The 19,733-nt window shown below is 49.3% G+C and overlaps 5 protein-coding genes across 6 annotated transcripts in view; 1 reads left to right on the top strand and 4 right to left on the bottom strand.

Annotated features, from left to right (window-relative positions):
- Positions 1-1,294: 1,294 nt before the first annotated feature.
- On the bottom strand, positions 1,295-2,392 carry LOC111072256 (putative phosphatidate phosphatase). The gene has a single exon (XM_022363994.2). The coding sequence runs from the start codon at positions 2,321-2,323 to the stop codon at positions 1,295-1,297; it is 1,029 nt and encodes a 342-aa protein (XP_022219686.2). The 5' UTR covers positions 2,324-2,392.
- A 1,009-nt stretch (positions 2,393-3,401) lies between these two features.
- The window catches only part of LOC111072252 (putative phosphatidate phosphatase), a 68,861-nt gene continuing 52,529 nt past the window's right edge, over positions 3,402-19,733 (bottom strand). The window contains exons 1-2 of one of the 2 annotated variants that reach the window (XM_022363988.2): positions 6,299-6,491; positions 3,402-5,153 (exon numbers count right to left, since the gene is read on the bottom strand). In XM_022363988.2, the coding sequence (XP_022219680.2) occupies positions 3,670-4,734 (1,065 nt within the window). In that variant the 5' untranslated portion in view covers positions 4,735-5,153; positions 6,299-6,491 and the 3' untranslated portion in view covers positions 3,402-3,669. Of the gene's footprint in view, positions 5,154-6,298; positions 6,492-19,733 lie in introns of those variants that run through there. The other variant, XM_022363989.2, reaches the window with a different exon arrangement.
- On the bottom strand, positions 7,466-8,576 carry LOC111072257 (putative phosphatidate phosphatase). The gene has a single exon (XM_022363995.2). The coding sequence runs from the start codon at positions 8,390-8,392 to the stop codon at positions 7,466-7,468; it is 927 nt and encodes a 308-aa protein (XP_022219687.2). The 5' UTR covers positions 8,393-8,576.
- LOC111072255 (putative phosphatidate phosphatase) lies at positions 9,277-10,526 on the bottom strand. The gene has a single exon (XM_022363991.2). It carries the CDS (start codon positions 10,412-10,414, stop codon positions 9,380-9,382), a length of 1,035 nt encoding a protein of 344 aa, XP_022219683.2. The 5' UTR covers positions 10,415-10,526; the 3' UTR covers positions 9,277-9,379.
- Positions 14,705-16,595, top strand: LOC111072254 (putative phosphatidate phosphatase). The gene has a single exon (XM_022363990.2). It carries the CDS (start codon positions 15,418-15,420, stop codon positions 16,453-16,455), a length of 1,038 nt encoding a protein of 345 aa, XP_022219682.2. The 5' UTR covers positions 14,705-15,417; the 3' UTR covers positions 16,456-16,595.

Here is a 19,733-nt window from a genome sequence, read left to right as displayed (position 1 = left end):
GTGGGCTTTTGGGCAGAGGGGGAGGGGATTCAGAGTCTGCGGCCGCCTTGTTGACTGAGGTTAAGTCGTTTGAAAATTTGCTGCTAATGAAACTAAAAGAGCCGCTAATTGTTGGCCCGTTGTCAGCGACGACGACGACACCATCACCGCCGCTCTACTGTCTCTGCTTCTGTTTCGGGGGTCTTACGGTTCGTTTCGCGAAATTATCTGCCCCTGCCAATGGAAATCAATGCGGGGCAAAGCATCCAGACGAGACTGAAACTATAGAAATATTTGTAAATGATAACCGTGGCTACGGGGAGGGCACATTGCCCTGCTAGAAAACAGTTCGTCACTAGCTACTTTTGCACTCAGAGAAAGTTACATATTTTAATTGAATATTCGGTTTTTAAATACAATAGAATTGAATAAATTACATTGAAAATAAATATAAAACATTTAAAAATTAATTTTTAAAATAAATAAATCATATTAACTTGAATTTGTAACTTAATATATTGGATATTTATAGATTATATTGTTATGACTTCATTTTAAAATATTTATTTATTATATATATTTACTTTGAAATTATGATATATATATATTAAAATTAAATTAAAATTTCATATTTAAAAATTACTTTTTGAAGCAATTAAAAATTTTAAAATAGAAATTTCGGTGATTTTTTCTCTGGGTGCACCTGTTGTTTTCATTTGAAATTTATTTCTGTGCTAAGGCAACAACAGCAAAGACAACAAAAAAGTTCCCAGCGCAAAAGACCGAAAACAGCTTTATAAATGCTAATTACCAGATTTGTCTTCATGGCGGCATGGCCCAGTGTTTTGGCAACTGCGTTGACAAACGCCACTCCTTCCAGTTAAATATTTGCACAGAATTTTCTATATTATGAGCAGCCGTGAAGAGAGTTAAAGTCTGTGGTTTGGGGAGAGCAGTGGAAATTGGTTTGCTATTGAAGACTCAACCGCAAGATCCAATGCAAAAATTCGAATGGTTGTGCAACGTTGAACCTCATTTGATCTGAAGGCTGGGGGCCGCTCTAATCAACAGTTTTCCACTCGATCAAGCGTTTGATCGATCTCGATGTTTCCAGTTTCCACCGACTTGGGTTACAGATTTGATGCATTGAGAGTGGTGCCTAATGAGCTGCTGCTGCTGCTGCTACGGCATTCCCAACTTATGTAAGGGGCAAAACGAAAACCTTTTTTCTTTTAAATAAATTTTAGCTTTACTGCCAACTGTCGACATTTGACTTAACAACTAGAAATCGCATAGCTTAAACCCCAAACCACAACTAATTAGAGCTCTGACACGTAACCAGGCACAAATCATGCGCCAGCTGCGGGCTCCTTCCTGCTTCATCTGCCACTGCCACTGCCAGTCCCAGTCCCAGTCCCAGGCCCTCCTTCTCATTTCCATTCGCATTTGTTGCCGCCACTTTGGTGATGCTGTGGCTGTGGCTGTGTGCCGCCTCCTCGAACTTGGCCGCCTGGACGACCACAAAGGCAGCGACGGCACCCAGCAGCGAACCGGCCACAACATCCGACCAATGGTGTTTGTAGTCCATGACACGGCTGATGGCCACGAACCAGGCCACACAGAGGCAACCCAGCTGGAGAATGGGCCCCAGAAGACTGCCCCTCAAGGGCCAGCGGCGGTGACGCAAGTGTAGGGCTAGGAACACCAGGCCGTAGAAGGCCATGGCCGAATGGCCGCTGGGGAAGGACACATGCAAGCTCGTCAGCATCTCCTCGGTGGCAGCCGATAGCTCCGGCCGGCAGCTGTACGTCTCGTGATAGACCAGGCCACCGCGATGCGCCACATCCGAGCAGCTGCCTCCATCCGGCAGCACGGGTTGGCAGACGGCGAAAAAATGCGGCCTCAGTCTGCCGATGGTCTCCTTTCCGATGCTCTTGAGGAGACTGTTGAAGACATGTCCGTAGAGGAACCAGCGAACGGTGTTCCACAGTGGCCAGAGGTGACGCCAAGTGGAGACTCCGCCACGGCGCCAGGCCAGGAAGCCCTCCAGCAGGACCAGGAACAGCAGTGGCAAGTGCACGCCCAGCCAGTGCAGCAGCTGGGGGCTGACGGTGCTCTCGCGATACGGATACATCAGGGACTCATCGTTGCAGAAGAAGCCGCGCTGTGTGGTGGGCCACCAGAAGCGCTTGAAGTGCCACGAAAGGATCAGGAGCAGCACCAGCAGGGCCAGGTCCACCAGCAGACGGACCGGAGATCGAAGTCGCAAACTGAAGCTCATTGCGTCCGGCCGGTTCGAAGTTCTACGCCTCACTGAGCTGCGGCCTGGATCGGATCGTAACATTTGAGTGATAGAATAGCCCGCCCAAGCAAGCGCCCCCAGCAATCAGAGCCCCCGATTCGGAGGCGCTTGATTCGTATTATTAATAAACAATTCGCCTTGTTATTGCCGCCCCGTTGTTGTATTTATAGACTGCCCGAAAGCCTAAGCCGTCGGGCGCTAGGTGACTTGGTGAATAATTTCCGCGCGTCTGCATCAGTGTAAACGCACTGATCTGAACTCTCCGGAACGGAGCTCTGTCGCTGTCGTTGCAGATAAGCAGCAGCTGCCTGTGATGCCTGTGATGCCAGTGCTGCCTGTTCTGTTGCCAAGGCACGTGCTGGCGCACCGTCTGGCCCTGGGAATTGCCATCAAAATAACACGCGAGTCAATTCCGACTGTGCGCTGACGTATGCCGGATCGATCGATAGAAGCTCAGCCAGCGCAGCCAGCCCCCAAAAAAAGCTCACAAAAAGCTCTCGCATCATTCTCTTAGACTCTGCGACTCTCTTTGAAAATTATTCATTGCTGGGTCAGAGGTCCATTCAAATCAGATTAGCATCGTCTGATTCACACACTCTTTTGGCTGTACACTGTAGTGTACAGTGTAGCGCCAGTGTACGGGAAAAAATCTCAACGGCTGCGCTCTCACGATCATCCAAAAAGGCATTGGAGCCTCTTGCGGCTGCGTGCCTCTGACGCAGCACAATACCTTTGCCTCAACACTCTATCTACCACAGTCGAAACGAAATGTTGATGCGTCATGGGGCCAACACACATTCCCCTACCACACATGCAGCCAAGTGTGAACCCAACCGAAAAAAAAAAAACAACACTGTGCGAAAAATGGTGTCAATCGAACACTTTCGATATGTGTAAAGGAATGTGGGTGAAGCTGACATTGAAATGTGAAATTTCATGTAGAACAAAGCTTGAAACAAAAACAACACATACATAAATGTAGATAAGCGACCAATTAAACAATGGAACGGTTACTGAGCAGTCGGGTGGCAAGAGGGGTAACAGGTGAACACACAACAAAACAACACAACAAAACAGCGACAGCGACAGCGACAATGAAAACATGTCTCGAAATTCTTTGGATTACTTATTTATTTATCGAATTAATACACAAAAATAATACGAGAACTTAGACAGACGGATGGGCTTTAATTTGTCAAAGGGGATGGGAACTATACAGATGCAGGGGTGAAGATCTAACAATATGATTCTACATATAATGAAGGTGTAGATACTACAGATTCAACTCTACTCGTAGCTCAACTCAGCTCATCTCATTGATACTTTATTTTATGACGGCCTGTTCTTGGCTTTGGAATGTGTTCTATACATGGATGGATCGCTGCTCCTCAGACCTTCGAGCAGTACTGATCCTCGTTGTAGCTATTATTCGCCGAGTAGGGTGGCGGCGTGGTGGGACACACCTCCTCTTGGAGCGTGGCCGAGGTGTTCTGTCTGCGCAGACCACTGCTGAGGATGCCCGAGACACTCTCGTAGGGCGAGTCGAAGAACCTCGCTATGTAGCGGGCCGTGATCAGGGCGCCGGCCACGCCGATCAGAGAGCCGGTGAGTACGTCAGACCAGTGGTGCCAGTAGTCCATGACACGGCTGAGGGCCGTGTACCAGGCCAGCATTACGAACAGGAACTGCAGGAAGTGGCGGGTCAGCTTGGAGCTGCGCCAGGTGAGCTTCCGCTGCAGGTAGAGCGCCACGTAGACCATCGAGTAGAATACAATGCTGGAATGGCCGCTGGGGAAGCTGAGCCGCGACTGGCGCACATCCAAGACGCTGTAGCCCTCGCCGACGCACTCGTAGTTCTCCACGTAGCGGTGCAGATTGGCCGGATCAGAGCAGAGGGTGCCGTCCGTCAGCTGGGGCTGGCACACGGCCAGAAAGTGCGGCCGCAGGCGCCCGATGGTGTACTTTCCCACCTCGGTGGCGTCGAAGATGAGCAGCAGGCCGAAGCCGAAGTAGGTGGCCTGCCGGAACAGCTCCACGTACCAGGTGGACATTCGCCAGCCCAGCAGGTGGACAGTGGTGGCAAGCTCGCCGCTGCGCATGTGCCGCACATACTCCACGAGCAGCAGTACCAGCAGCGGCAGCAGGCCGCTGATCACACCCAGCATCACCGGCGTGATCGTGTTGTCCTTGAAGGGATAGCTGATGCTCTCATCGTCGCAGAAGAAGCCTCGCCGCACCGGATCCACCGCGAACTCGTAGACACAAATGGGTATGACCAGCACCACCATTACCAGCAGCTCCATGAGCAGTCGCCGGATCAATTGTCGGTCCTCTGCCTGCCTCTGGCTCTGGCATGGTGTGCTTGGCGCGGCAGATGCAGTTGCAGTTGCAGACGCAGTCGCAGAGACGGAGACGGATACAGATTGATCCTCATTCGCGTTGCCGTTGCGCATTTTGTGGTTGGCTTTAATTAGTTAATATTCCGAATTGTTTTTTTTTTATGCTGCTTTGTAATTATCTTTTGGGATCGTTTTTTGTTTTGTTGTTTTGTTGTTGTATACCCGTCGCGTATGTCTCGGTTGATGGTTCGTTCGTTTCGGGTTCGTTGTCAGTGGCTGACTGATCCGGCGTCGTTTGGGCAACGTTCTTTTAATTTAACTCTCATTTGATGTGGGCCCCCCTCTGTCACTGCCTCGCTCTCTCTCTGCCGATATTGTTTTAGCTCTCTCTCGCGCGCTCTTTTTCTGTGTATATCTTTTGCGGCAAAGCAATTTGTTTATTGCCTATTTTATTGTTATTAGCCGAAGTCGCCGTAAGCTCAGTGTTGTTGCGGCTCCCTCCAGATTAGACAAGCGTTCGTATGCACTGGACACTGCAACAAAAATCAGAATAGAAACGGTCAAAAGATTCTCCAGTTACAAAAATAATAATAAATTCTCATTAACAGAAATAAGCAAAGGTGAAACCTGAACCAAAGATATGATCATTGAACCGCATTACCCAGAAATGCTTCACCCCCTTTTTCGTTCAGTGCAGCGCTGTCTAACTTGCTCAAACACGCTCAAGATCATTTTGATAAGATAAATTAAAGTGTTCTAGATAGCCGCCGCAGCAAAAGCTTTTGCCGGGCCGTGCCGGTCCTTCTTTAGTGCCAAATCACTGTAATTCAGCAATTTTTGTTGCCCCGAAAGATCTGCGGAGAATCTGCGCATATATGTTTATGCCAGAAGGAATATATATAGCTCTTGCGATAAGGAAGCAGTACGTACTCGCAGGCGCTCCCTGGGTCAACAAGCCGGCCAGTGACTCACTAGTTGGCTCACTCACAGAGTGGTTACCTATTGTTCTAGGGCAATGATGCATCAAATAGGCGCGTCAGTGCACGCACTTCCAGATGCCGACTGACTGCAGCAGCGCCACTAATCTCTGGGCCCAAGAATGCCCTCCATTGTATCTGTCCCCATAGTTGTCTCTGCTTCCTTGCGTCTGATCTGTGTGACACTAAGCAGCGGAGTGGGAGTTTCGCTGCTGCTGAACATGTGCACAAAGTTTAACTGTCAATTATATTAAAAAATGGAAAACATTCAAAGCGGGCTGCTCGCATTCGTATTCACAGACGCATTCATAGTGGGACGTCAAATGGCGCGACCTTTAATTGAATGAATAAGCGACATTTGATTGAATTAAGGCGGCCCAGCCCGGCCCGGCCCGACTCTGTGAGTGCTTCACTCTGTACTGTACTGTGCTCTCGTAGCTGTGAACTTTATGCTGGAAAATGTGATGCCACTCGCCCATGGAAACTGGACTCTCCCTGGCGCTTACTGTGCCCCCTGTTTATTTTAGCATTTGTATTTTATTCTGCTGTCTGCTGTCTGCTGTCTGCTATCTGCTGGCATTTTCCAACTGCACTTTGAACCTAGCACGAAATCGAGTTTAAATGCAAATTATTCCAACCCATGCCAGTGGGTGGGCCAACTGGCTAACCCAATTAATCGTACAGCTCCCTCCCTCACTCACTTTGTTTATTGAACCTTTTTGCGATCGCCTTATGGGCTTGTGTTTATATCTTCACGTTTATTTATGCATTCCATGTGAGTGTCACGTACATCCAAACGTAAACAAAAGTTGTACAACTTATACGATCGTTTGTTAACTTGGCGACTACCGTGCCGGACGGACTGCACTGCCCGAATCCGATCTGTAAACTTTTAAGCGCCGCTTCCCGATCGCGACTGAGCAGCACGAAAACAAATGCCACGGCTCGCTGATCGGTCGCTGTTGACTTTGTAAACAAATCCATGGAGTTTTTCTTCTGCTGCCGATCATTAACGAACGAAAGAGATGAATGGCCAGACAGCGCGAGAGACAGAGGGCAATAGTAATAAACAGTCGGACGGTTTGAGTTAAGGCACACGTGACTCGACACAAACGTACCCCGGTATTCAGGTGGATTTTTGTAACTCTATGTAAAAAGCTCTCCAAAAATAAAACTGTAATTAGTCTTGTCGTATCTGATCGATACCCCTTTTCTTATAATTAGTTGATAAATATGATAGTTTCTTTCAACTTATCAACACGGTTAAAGCAAAGACAATATAATCCTGGAGCCAGCTCTAGAGCCAGCATGCAAAATTCGTGTGCAAAAATTTCGTATGGCGTTATGTATCTTATACTTATATTGTCTTTGGTTAAAGTAAATTAATATAAACAAAAAATTAAATTTGATCAGCACAATTAGGATTCTTTCTGAAGAGAAGAGCGGAAGGGGTCGGTCCCTCTATCAAGGGACTATGTCCGACGACTATATCGGCTGTGCAGGCTGGATCCAGAATTGGCATACATTATTAGGGATGGGGAAACACTTCCGTCTCTGGCCTTTACATGCTCTTGCACGAGTTCAGTATACCCCTGTACTCTCCGAGTACCCTGTGTAGGGGCAGCTGCGCCATCGAAAGAGTGAGAGAGCGAGCGTGTGTGTGTGTGTGTGTGTGGACTGTGGTCAGCTGCCGCTTATCAGTGGACGGCGATCGCAACCACTTGTTGTGTGGATCGCAAGCTGTGGTTCGGAACTTGACTGACGGCACCTCTGCGAAAAGCTTTACTCTATGCAGCAGTTAAAAAATCCAAAAAAAATTATGCCAATAAATTAATTTGGTTTTATTCCCATATATTTATATTGTTCCATCAATATCCATAAGTGGCTCGATTGTAGTAGCCCGCATAGCCGTAGATCTGCTCGTTCCTGGGCCACTGTCGTCGCTTCACGCGCACCTCCTCGAACAGGTGGGCCACAAACACAGTCACGTAGAAGGCCAGCAGGCCACCGAAGGCGGCACCCGCCGCCACATCCGACAGATGATTCTGAAACGTGGAGATGCGCTCCCAGCACACGACGAGAGCCGCCGATGCACAGGCCAGCTGGAGCGTGGAGCGGAGCAGTCTCAGCCAGGAAGCGAAGAGCCTGGCCTGGGCATAGAAGACCAGGAATGCCATGGCATAGCAGGTGGAGGTCACAAAGCCACTGGGAAAGGAGTGGCGCACCAGCGCGAGCAGATCCTGCGAAGCGGCAAACTCTGTGCAGCCAAAGTCCTCGATGTAGCGTGAAGTGTAGTTTTCGGGCAAAGAGGACGGGTCGGCGCAGCTCTGCGAACCCTCCTCGCCCCAGGTGGGCTGGCACACGTCGAAGAAATACGGACGCAGACGTCCGGTCGAGTACTTGGTCAGCCGTATGACGAGCAGCGTCAGCCCCAGGCCGAACAGATACACCCCGATGATCTTGTAGCACTCGCTGATGAAGCTCGGTATCCGTGCGCCCACGAAGACGAATCGCTGCTTCAGCTCGGCCGCATTGGGCACGAAGGCGGCTCGCAGCATCTCCACGACGAGCACGAAGGCAGCGGGCAATGCCACTACGGCGATCGTCAGATGGACCTTGGTCAGCCAGGGCTGGCGATACGGGTAGCGGAGGCTGGGGTCGCTGCAGTGGAAGCCCCGCTGTGCTGTGGCCAGCTGCTGGGGCAGGACCACCAGTGCCGCACCATAGACACCCAGCAGGATGAGGAAATCGATGATGAGCCGCGAGAGCAGACGCGTATTCGGATTGCCGCACATTTTCACACTGAAGAACGGATGAATGGATCGGTTGGATGCTTGGATGCTTGGACCGTGCTGGGATGGGTTCAAGCTGCGAGTTCTTTCAGCGCTGACCACCGCTCATTTGCATTTTCATCGGTCCAATCGGTCCGATCGGTCCGACGATGTTGGCGGTTAGTTCGAGGCACCACAAAAAACTTGTTTCAAAAACCTTTTGTTTCGCTTTTCCCACTGATGTAGCTCTGACTCTGGCTGCTGGCTGCTGGCTGCTGTTTATCGATTGCTCAAATATGCTAAGGTCTCCCAATAATTTATTCCTAATTTCTAAAGTCGCCGCAGCTGGAACCCATTTGTCTGGTTCGCCTGCGTCTTGGCCTAGTCTCTGGGTAGGTGTCTTTTTTTTTTTTTGCGTGCTCTGAACTCGTTCTCTTCAGTCTGGACAAAAGCAAAAGTAACTGTAAATGTTTGCAAACCCATTTTAATATTGAATATTCTCCCCCTGCAATAATAACTCTGTTGTAACAGCTTTGGAATGTTTATCACCCCAAGCCCCACCACCACAAAATATCTTCTAACACAAAGTCTGTTCTGTTTTCTCTCTTTGCAGGTAAGCCGAAAATCCAACTCAAACGATTTCTAGTCAAGCCAATCATCTGCCATTGGGGAGTTTAAAGGTTTGTCAACTTTCAAATATTAATTGCCAAATTCTTGGATCAATCGATTTTCGACACTTTCTACTCCCCCCTCCCCCACCCGCTGAAGCAGAAGAAATCTTCGTGATGCGATCGATACTTAAATTTATAATATTTATTTCGCTAGAGTAAAGACAACAACAAAACAGGAATATCGTGTGCAAGTCTTTGTGTGATGTATGTGTGTATTTAATTGTATGTGTGTGTGTGTGTGTGTGTGTGAGGTTCTCTAAGTTGAAGCCAGCGCCCATCTGCCTCCCGTTCCTATTCGATCTATTCGCTCCATTCGATCTCTCCGATCAGCGGCCTTGGCTCAGGGCACATATCCGTAGTTGTGATAGGTTTGGGCGTATTGCGCCTGGGCCGCCGGATGCGCTGCCAGGTAGGGCAGCGTGCCGAAGGTGTAGGCTGGCAGAGCAGGCGGCTGTCCACCATTGGCGGCGGCTGTGGCCGGGGCAGCGGCTGCCTGCGACTTGGTGGAGCTCTTGGGCGAGACCTGTGGCTTGCGCAGAGTGTTCGCCGAGTAGCCGTTTTTGGGCCAGCGCTTGAAGGCGAACAGATCGGCCACATAGACGGCCGTGAGGCAGGCGATCAGGACGCCCATAAAGGCGCCCGCCAGCACGTCACTCCAGTGGTGGTGATAGTCGGTGATGCGCGTCAGCGAGACGTACCACCCGAACATGACGAACAGGAACTGGAGCAGGTGCTTCAGCAGCTTGGAGACGCGCGTGCTCAGCGCCGCCTGCAGGTAGATAGCCAGGTAGAGCATCGCGTACATGATGAGGCTGGCGTGGCCGCTGGGGAAGGACTGGTTCAGCTGCCGGAAGTTAAAGTCCGTCATGTTGGCGTTGCTGCAGGTGTAGCTGTCGATGTAGCGTCCCTGGTTCTGTGTGTCCTGGCAGGTGCTACCGTCCGACAGCATCGGCTGGCACACGGCGTAGAAGTGCGGCCGCAGACGGCCAATGCACACCTTGGAGAGCATCGTGGTGAACGCGACCATGGCCAGGCCGAACAGATAGAAGATGACCTGCTTGTAGAGCTGCCCGAGGCGATGCCCAAGGCGGCAGCCATCCCGCTTGCCCGTGGTCTCGCGCAGGCCGCCACCCGGAAGCTGCTTGAACAGCTCCACCACCACAATGACGGAGGTGGGCACGCCGAAGGCAATGGCCAGCACCAGCTGATGGTCGACGCTGCTGGCGCGGTAGGGATAGGCCAGTGACTCATCGCCGCAGAAGAAGCCGCGCTTGAAAGGCTTTCCCCACTTGTGCAGCAGCAGGCTGCCCACACTGAGCGCGGCCCAGATCAGCAGATCGCAGATCCCGCGGCCCAGTTTCGTGTACTTGGACATGACTGTGGGTACAACCGACGACAGGCAGCAGCAACAATAACGATGACGGTGACGGTATCGACTCGACTCGACTCGACTCTACTGACTGACAAACCGCGCTTAACTAACCGAGCGACGACGAGGCATGGAATATCTTGCCTGCTTCTGCCTCTGCTGCTGCGAGTCGCGATTCGAGTTCTCCAACTTGGCCGTGATTTCGGTGGCTCTCACTCACGCGGTGGTTTCTGCCTGCGCGTCTGCCTCTCAGCAGCTGTTCTCAGCAGCTGGCAGTGCTTCGGTTCGGTTCTCTGCGGTCCGTCAGTCACAAGTGGGTGCGTGCCACCGCCCGCCGGTTCCCCAATCCCCAATCTCCATCGGTTATTGTTGGTATTGTTTTGTGGGTTGCTTTGGCAACGCCAAAGCCTCCCATCCATTCCACCGCCATGCCATAAACATTTGTTGTTTATTTGCTTTTTTTCATTAATTACAAACGAAATTTGTTTTTATGCCCACAGCCATTTTCATTTGCAGTCGAGAAAAACCTTTTGACTACGAGTATTTCGCGGCTAATTGAAAGACGAAATCCATTGAAGCTGTTCTGAGTTGTTCTAATGTTTCTCTCAGTGGAATGCCTGGCTCATATTTCTTCTATTATCTGCGCCAAATTACTCTCGAATTCCCGAAAACTATCAAAATAAGCACCTTCTCCCCCCCCCATACCCATCCCGACTGCTCATCAATGAAGCGCAGACCCCATTGTACTTGCATGAGAAACTGGTTTCACTTATTGCTCACAAACCAAGAGAAAATATTTAGCAAAGATAAGCAGCACCCATTTAGTGAGAGAGAGAGAGAGAAAGGAGTTGCAAACTGGTTTACTTGCAAGCGGCGTAGAGAGCGAGGGAGCGAGCGAGCGAGCGAGTCTTTGGTTCTCGCCTTTCGCTGCTGCATCTGCTGCGCTGCAATTTTTGGGATGCGTGTGCATAATTTCCTAGTGGGGGCAACCAGTGGAACCGAGCCAAGAAAACAAAAACAAACGAAAACTAAACCGAACCGAACCGAACCGTACCGTACCGCACTGGACCCAACGTAGTTGATTACTCAAGTGTGTTAATTCGGTTTGCCGCTGGCTAATTGTGGCCGCGCTGATACATCGATATCCAGCGTCGGGGGGTTTTCTCTTTCGCTGCTCGAACCGGGCATTTTCGTTGGTGTCAATGGATGATTCACGCAAAGCCATCGATTGAACCGAACAGATCGGAATGCAGGCGATTCCCTCACCTGTTGTGCAGGGCACACAGCTGCAGCTCTGTGACGTCGCCTGTCAGTTGTACATTCTTCGGTCTCCACGGCTCGTGACGCCTGCGCGAGCTTTAAGCTCTGTACGTGGGGATCGATCTTGATCGTTGGACGGCTCAGAAAAAAAAACTGGTTTTGCCTGGAGATTCTTGCCGCTGTTTAATTTGATGACTTTGCTAATTGAAACGGCCAACAGAGGAGGCTGGAGCGGGCTGTAATTGGCTTTTAAAATTAACGTCCCATTTTGGCAATAATTATGTGTTTATTTCTACGATTTTTTGGTAAGTACTATTTACGCGATCATTTAGTCATTATTATGGAAATTCAATGGAGATTTGTATGGGGTTGCTCATAGTTTCAGATTAGCCTTTAGAAAGAAAACTCCCCTATCTGAGCTTTGGTTTTGCTAGCTCTATAAATACGAAATAAATCAGAAATCAGTTACGTCAGTGCAACTGCAATCTGTCAACCTCAATAGATACCCTGCTTAATTGACTAATTTCTGTGGACTATTGACTTGCTGAACATTCTTTCAATTCCGAGGAACAGTTAATTAATTGGGGTTCCCGCACTTTGGGTGCATTGCACGTGCATATAATTAAAATCAATTCAGATCGATCTTTGTTTAATTTACCGATCGGCGATGGATTTACAGGTTGGGATAGGTTCGCAGACCTTGAGATATTCCGTAAGTTATTGCTACCACACATTTGTTTTGCCCTCAGCGAATCGATAACTGTCAGTTATGGTTATTAGCATTCCCTTGTTTATGCTTCCTGACCAAAGTGTTGATTCCATGCGATCCATACACCTGACTGTCATCCAACATCTCCAGCCGCCACTGTCTTGCAATTGCAGATTGCGCTAACAGATTTCCCCTGCGATGGTAATCGCGGAATGCCAATGCCAAGTGTCACAATGCAGGGCTCGGGGCGACAGACGACAGACGACACTTGCAAAACTTCACTCCAGCACTGGGTGGGGGGGGGGATCGTTATCAGTAGTTCCGTTGCTCATTCGCGCACTGCGTCACAGCTCGGGAGCGTGATTGCACACTCGCTCACACCTCGCCTAATAAATTCGTACACCTTCCGCTTATCAGTCAGCGACAGTAGCAGTAGCCCCGCCAGTAAAAAAAAAGTGCCAAGAACAAGCCAGCAGCAGTTTCTGCACCACTTGTTGCACCGATTTCGTTTCGACTGCACAGGAAGTTCTCCTCAGTTTCATGTCACTCGAACTGCGTTCAAAACTGCCGACTCAGATCTGGTTGTTTACCGCGCCAGACACACAGACAGGGAGGGGCCGCAAACAGGGACTGCGACTGACTGACAGAGTGTGTGCATAGTGGGGCTTGTGCAACACGTGAATGATATTCACTGCATCTGCGTATTTAACAAATTATGTCAATAATAAATTTTGATTTAGTGTCTGTTCAAGCGAAGGTGTCACTAAAGAAGCTCCCCCCACTGCCATATAAAACCAGAAACCCCTCGATCTCTCGGGGCCTCCTTAGCGTTGTGGTTTTTGTTGTTCGTTCATGATGATCATGAATACTCGTTTTTTTGGCGCGTGCTGCGGTTGTTCATTGATACGGCTACGGCGTAGATACAGATACAAGGGGTGGGGGGCGTATCCACCAGTACCGTTGCTGTGCGCGGATCGGCTTACAGTGTTTCTGGGTTAGCGGTTTTGGATCCGAACTACTATTTCACAATTAGGCCAAGGCAAGGTATTCGTTCTAGTTTCGGAATCAAATCAGTGTAGTTTCGGATATACCTTAAATATCTTGCACATTTTTCGGAATAGTTTTTTATCCGAAATTCCAATAAAACTAGGCTGATTCCTTAAACGGGCTTAAAAGCACTTTCGGAGTAACTCCAAAAATTCCATAGAACAAATCAAGAAATTGAATTAAACACACTTTCGGAGTAATTTCGGAGTAATTCCGAAAATCCCTTAGAACGCACTAATAGACTTAAATACACTTTCGGAGTAATTCGGAGTTACTCCGAAAATCCCTTAAAACAAACTGTAAACACGACGGCTCTGTGTTCTCTTGTTCCGCTTGCACATTTGTCAGTATGCCCGCGGGGCACCATTGTCCCTCCGATTTCGAGTAATTTCCTTTCATGGCGACTCCGAAATTAGCATAAATTAACAGAAATAGTCGCAAGCAATGCAATTCCCCTGTAAATTGAGCAGTTGAAAATTGCCATAAAGAAGCTCGATTCGTAGTGTAAATACAAAGTGGCCATAAACTGGCTACAGTTTATGCACTTCACCATTCGGGCTTGTGTTTGCCGTCGTCTCCATTACCGCACAGCCTCCGAGTCGTAGTTGGAGTTGCAGTCGCAGTCGGATTCAGTGTGGGAGCCGAGCCTTACACATTGGGGGCCTGGGCCTGGGCCCGAGCAACGACCTACATCAACAAAATGCCACAAAGGCACGCAGCGTACCGAACGGAGAGCAGGGCCCAGCAAGTGGCAACCGACTTAAGTCACGTTGCAATGACCCACTCGAATGGTCGAAGGAGACGGACCAGGCACAGCCCCAGCCACAGTCCCAGCCACAGCCACTCCTCCACTCTTACACTCCCATTGGCATCCCATCCGCATTTCGAGCGAATGCAACTGCAACTCTTTCATTATGCGCAAATGCCAAGTCCCAGACAAACAAACCTAAACAAACTGAGCAGAGTAAACCTTGAAACAATTCAATAGTTTCCTCATTAGTAAACTTTGTTGCCTGCCCCGCCAGCAGCAGCAACAGCAGCAGCAACAGCAACAGCAGCATCAGAAAGTGGTCGGAGGGGGTGTCGCAGCTAGTGTGGTCGGAGCGAAGAAATACGAGAGCACTCACTCGAAAGACAGTCTCCCCGACGTTGCTGAATTGATAAGGAATACAAGTCCCATTGAAATTCAATATCAATGCGAAATGTAGCCAGAGCAGCGGCGGGAACCTTCGACGGCGTGGTGGGTTCTTCAGCTCGAAGACCGTATACCATTTGACCGTAGACCGTAGACCGTGTGTACCGTGACAGAGACAAGAGCTTGCTTGTTCAAAAAAATCGACGGTACGACCGGCAGTCGCTACCGGCAGCTCGGCGGCAGCGCAGCGTCACAGTCCCCAGTCTCAGCGAGCGGAGTCACATTCGTCGCCGATCCAAACAAAACGACAGCGTCGCTCCAGAGCGCTTCATAGACTTCGAGCAGCGTGCGGCCAAAGCGGTTCGTTCGTTGGTTGGATCGCTGCCTGGTTCATGGGTTGCCAGCGAGGAGGAGACTAGGAGAACGACTGGGAGAGACTACAACGCGAGTGACTGACAGCCAAACGCTCGTGTCTAAACTGACGGACAGCTGGTCTGGGCCATAACGTTAATTTATTTAATTCCGCTACTCCGAAAATTTCGCGCGCGCGAAATCAGAAGAGCGAGGCTGTCGGAGAAGAAAATTGTCTATGAACTCGACTCTGGGAAAATCGTGCGCAGGTTTTTCGAAAGTAACATTCGCCTTGATAAATGTTCGGGAATAAATAAATGCGCCATTTGTGTGACAGCCGAAAATAAATCCAAAAGTGAATGAACGAGTGCAAAAAATTGATTAATCTACTCCGAAACAGAAACAAATTGGCTGCCCCAAATAATAAATACTAGATCAGCTTGAGCTCAGGCGATAAGAACGCTTCTAAGCTGAAAATAAAAATTAAAAATAAACCAACCAAAATAAATGAATTCAAGTGAAGTTAAGCTTTTCCGAATTTACTCCGAAAGTGCATTATTGACAATGCGAACGTTTAAGCGAGGCTTCTTCTGCTCGGATCTGAGCATTCGGTATCCCTACCACGAGTGCACCATCACAGTGCCGATGCTGCTGCTGATGAAGCTGCTCCTGCCGATGCTCCTCATCAGCGTGGTGGAGATAATGCGCATCTGCAAGCGCTTCCGCATGCGCCTGTACCTGCGCAACCTGTGGCGGTCGCAGGCCACATTCAGCTTTGGCTTCATTGCCACCTTCCTGACCACGGAGCTGGCCAAGCATGTGGTGGGACGTCTAAGGCCACACTTTTACCAGGCCTGCCAGCCGCGCCTAAACGACGGCACCAGCTGCTCGGACCCCCAGAACGCCGACCTGTACGTGGAGCAGTTCTACTGCTCCAATCTCAATATCTCGGGCCGCCAGATCCGCGAGCTGCACGTGAGCTTCCCCAGCGCCCACAGCAGTCTCAGCTTCTACTCCATGTGTCTGCTGGCCTTCTACGTGCACAGTGTGTGGCAGGGACGGGGCAGCATTCGGGTGCTGCGACACATTGTCCAGTTCCTACTGCTAATGGCCGCCCTGTGTGTCTCGCTCAGCCGCGTGGCCGACTATTGGCACCACTGGTCCGACGTTCTAGCCGGCGCCGTGCTGGGCGTTGTCTATGCCGCGATCACCGCCATCTATGTGGGCGATATGCTGCGGCCCCAGCGGCCCCGCACCGGAGTGCCCTGTCCGACCGCCCTCGGCTACAGCAGCGGCTGTCACCACCATCACCTCCATCAGCTGATGGCCGAGAATAATAATCCAAACACATCCACCAAGGTGCACTTTCTGGCAGCGGCTGCCTCTGCCACGATGACAACCACCACACCGCTGGACGATATACACAATTCAAATTCCAATTCCAATTCCGATACCGATGACGATGATGATGTCTATAAGCCGCACACATCGCGGACATCAACAACACCGTCACCTTCTGCACTCGACTTGTCAAATGTCGTCTAAGCCGACGTACCGAAGCCTGACAATCCACAGAGAGAGAGATAGAGAGAGCTAGAGAGCTAGAAATCTGGCGAGCCGATGTGATTAGGCTTATCGTCTCGCATTGGGTACTGCCGGCTGCTATTTCGACTATTTTTCCATTTAGAAATCGAAGTAAACAGAAAATATGTGATAAGCGCGCGGCGCACTCTTTACCTGATATGGCCACCTGCCCCCGCACCCAGCACACCGCACCCGTCTGGGCGATTTACGAAATCCGAGGCGACAAATTGTGCAACGAGCAATGCATCAATTTGGTCCGGCAGCGGCCGCACAGTGGAACACGCAGACATAGAGAACTAAGGTAGTGATGCACCCGTAACTTTGATCTATTGATCGTCTATTCCTGTTCCTTGTTCCGCGCTCTGGGCGGCAGCTATGAGTGGGTTTGGCAACCCACCAGCTGCACAGTGGCAAATCGTTTGATCGATCGATCGTGTGTACCTGAACTCCAAGTGTCAAATCGCTTAAAAATATCTAAACACCTGCCTGCCTTTATTTACTGTTCAATGGGATATACTGGGTACTGATGGGACGCGACTGCACAGTGGGACAATCCCAGATTCGTTGGGCACTGTATGCCAGAGAGAAAACCCGAATATCGAATCGCTTTTAAAGTTATCTGAGCATTTCGGAAGCACTTTCGTTTATCTACGCTCTGTCCCATGGTCGCCGGCTCGACTCGGCCGTTAAGAGTAAGATCAAGCCGCTTTATATCTTGGCGGTGGCTACTGGAAGTCCGACACCACCACCAACACCACCCGCTCCCGTACCCGGACCCGTACCCCTTCTTCAACTTGTTTTTTTTTTTTTTTGTAAACAATGCTGCAGTCACGTCGCAGTCGCTGCTGCTGCCGCAGCTACCGCAATTGCTGCTGCTGCTGCCTCTGTCGCTGACCGTTGCCGCTTTTGAAGTGGGCAGACCGCCAACGTGGAGCTTGCCCCAATCAGCTGCGACAATCTCTTGGCAGCGACGTCGACCGCACTGCCAGCGGTGACTGGCTGCTGGCTGCTGGCTGCACTGCTGCATAGTTTCCAGTACGATAATGCATTACAAGAAAATAAATAAAAACTCACCACTACAAAAACAACAAAAAAATGAAGAGAGGCGCAAGATTTATGAGCAAATCGATTTAATCAAGTTTACTATTATAATTATTATTTGTTTTGTGTTAATGAGTTAGCCCTTGACAGATTTTGTTTAATCTAAGTTATTGTGCTCTCGAAGCTGAATAAATATTTATTACTTAAGTGATTTACGAAGGTTTCTCGTGGCTGGCTCGTGGCTGGTGGCTCTCGACTGGCGTGGAATATTTTCGTATTTTCTCTTGACCCAAACATTCCACATCGATTAAATTTCTACAAGTATTGGCAACTCTCCCGCCACATTTCCAGGAAGCCCCCACTGTTATCGAAGCACCGTCTTATGGCACCTGCTGGCGCAAGTTGTCCATAAACAAAGGCCAGAGATAAGGCAGAGACCGCCGCAACCACCGCGATACAAAACGGATAGATAATAAAGATAGATAGCATGATAAATACTAAATAAATGTGTAATTGTGGTCATAATGCCCCTTGTCGACATTCCAGCCAAGGGGAGTCCAAACAAAAACCGTCTTGGGCCCCCACTAATTGTATATGTCTCGTATCTAATCGATGCTATATATTTCATAATCGCAAAGGCTTCACTCCTCTCCTCCCAACCACCCCCAGGAGAAAATATTCACACTGATAGGAATTTGCTTTGGCTGAATTTGAATTTGGTTTCCTGGTACGCATTCGCTGAATATTTTGAAAGATATCTGGCGCCAGCTTAGGCAGGTGGCAAGTGCAGCAATCAATCATGATACGCTCTATTCAATTATTGAGAATTTTCCCTATAAAACTTTATTGATTTGCCTTTTTCAATTAAAACGAATTTTTGTCTATTTATAATTCGCTATTTTGGCCCTCCCCCCTTTCAATCTGTCGCTCAATGCACAGCTTCCTGCTGCCGCTGACGGTGACCTCCACTGGATGTCAGTTACGCGGAGACACCTCTTACCCGTCAGCGGCCGTCCAATCAAGCGGCTTCCTCGTTTATATTGATTTCCCCCTCTCACACTCACCCACATATTGATATGCAAATGCGGAGCTCCTCGATTGATGTCTTAAATTTGGGGCGCAATTGAGACCCATTACACAGTCACCTAGATATCGGATTGGATGTACTTAGCTGCAGATACTCGCACAGAGAAACCGCTCAGCTATCTGTCTTGGGCCGCTTTGAACTACCTACAACAAAGGAAAAAGGCGGAAAATTCTGCTCTGCGGCTGAAGCAGCAGAAGCAGCAGATACCAATGGCACACCGCAAACTACTACAAAAGAAAAGCCATAGAAATAAAACGCAAAACTAAAGCCAAGCAATTTATTTTTAAGCACACATATCGAAGGTACAACCAAACCGAAACCAACTGAATAAAATCCAAGGAAACCAAGCCAAAGGCAAGCCATACCGATACCGAGGCGGATCCAAATCACTTTGCTAATACAAAACAATTGTGTGCAATCTTGCGAATACATTTCGGTGGGTTAGTTGGGCTGATATCGAATGGCAAATGGGCATGGGGAATGGGTATGAATGCAGCAGCTGCATCTTATATTTTTCCAATTACAATATCGATATTTTTTTGGCTTTTTACCTTTTCCTTTCAGGCATACTCTGGTGCTCGTACTCGCACGATATTTATAAATGCCAAAGATGCCATGCTGTGGTACAGTGGAGTACGTAGGGGTAGGAATTGTCTCTCTCTTTCTCTCTCTCTCTGTTGGCACAGCATAGATGGATGGCTCAGCCTTGCAGACTGCTTGACATTGTTTGGAGTACAGTAGGTTCCGGAGAGTATTGGCATTGCTAGCAGTACAGTGTAGTACAGTGTAGAGAGTGCCTTTTTCCACTCCATAAGCATCACTTTCGTGCCACTGTGCTTGTCAGACTGCCTCGCACATCGGAGCATAGTTTGTCTCCGCTTCTCTATTGACATTTCCTCAAAAACTTTTCTCATCAATTCATGTCAGTGTGTGCGTAAGTGTGTGTGTGTGTGTGTGCCTCTGTGTGTGTGCGGGTACTTGTAAATACGACAACGTTTATTGTCACTGGAATTATTACTGCCATATGCGAGTGGCAGGCAATCCCCAAGCTCAGACCCAGACCCAGACCCATGCCCAGACTCAGACTCAGAGTCAGACCCGAAGGCAGGCC

The sequence above is a fragment of the Drosophila obscura genome, unplaced genomic scaffold (assembly GCF_018151105.1).
Source record: "Drosophila obscura isolate BZ-5 IFL unplaced genomic scaffold, ASM1815110v1 contig_1, whole genome shotgun sequence".
Lineage (NCBI taxonomy): Eukaryota > Metazoa > Arthropoda > Insecta > Diptera > Drosophilidae > Drosophila > Drosophila obscura.
Note: the sequence above shows the minus strand (reverse complement) of the source record. Positions and strands in the feature narration are given on the sequence as shown.

Excerpts from the sequence above, each read along its gene's own strand:
- LOC111072256 (XM_022363994.2), bottom strand. The coding sequence starts at position 2,323 with ATGTTACGATCCGATCCAGGCCGCAGCTCAGTGAGGCGTAGAACTTCG.
- LOC111072257 (XM_022363995.2), bottom strand. The coding sequence starts at position 8,392 with ATGTGCGGCAATCCGAATACGCGTCTGCTCTCGCGGCTCATCATCGAT.
- LOC111072255 (XM_022363991.2), bottom strand. The coding sequence starts at position 10,414 with ATGTCCAAGTACACGAAACTGGGCCGCGGGATCTGCGATCTGCTGATC.
- LOC111072254 (XM_022363990.2), top strand. The coding sequence starts at position 15,418 with ATGAATTCAAGTGAAGTTAAGCTTTTCCGAATTTACTCCGAAAGTGCA.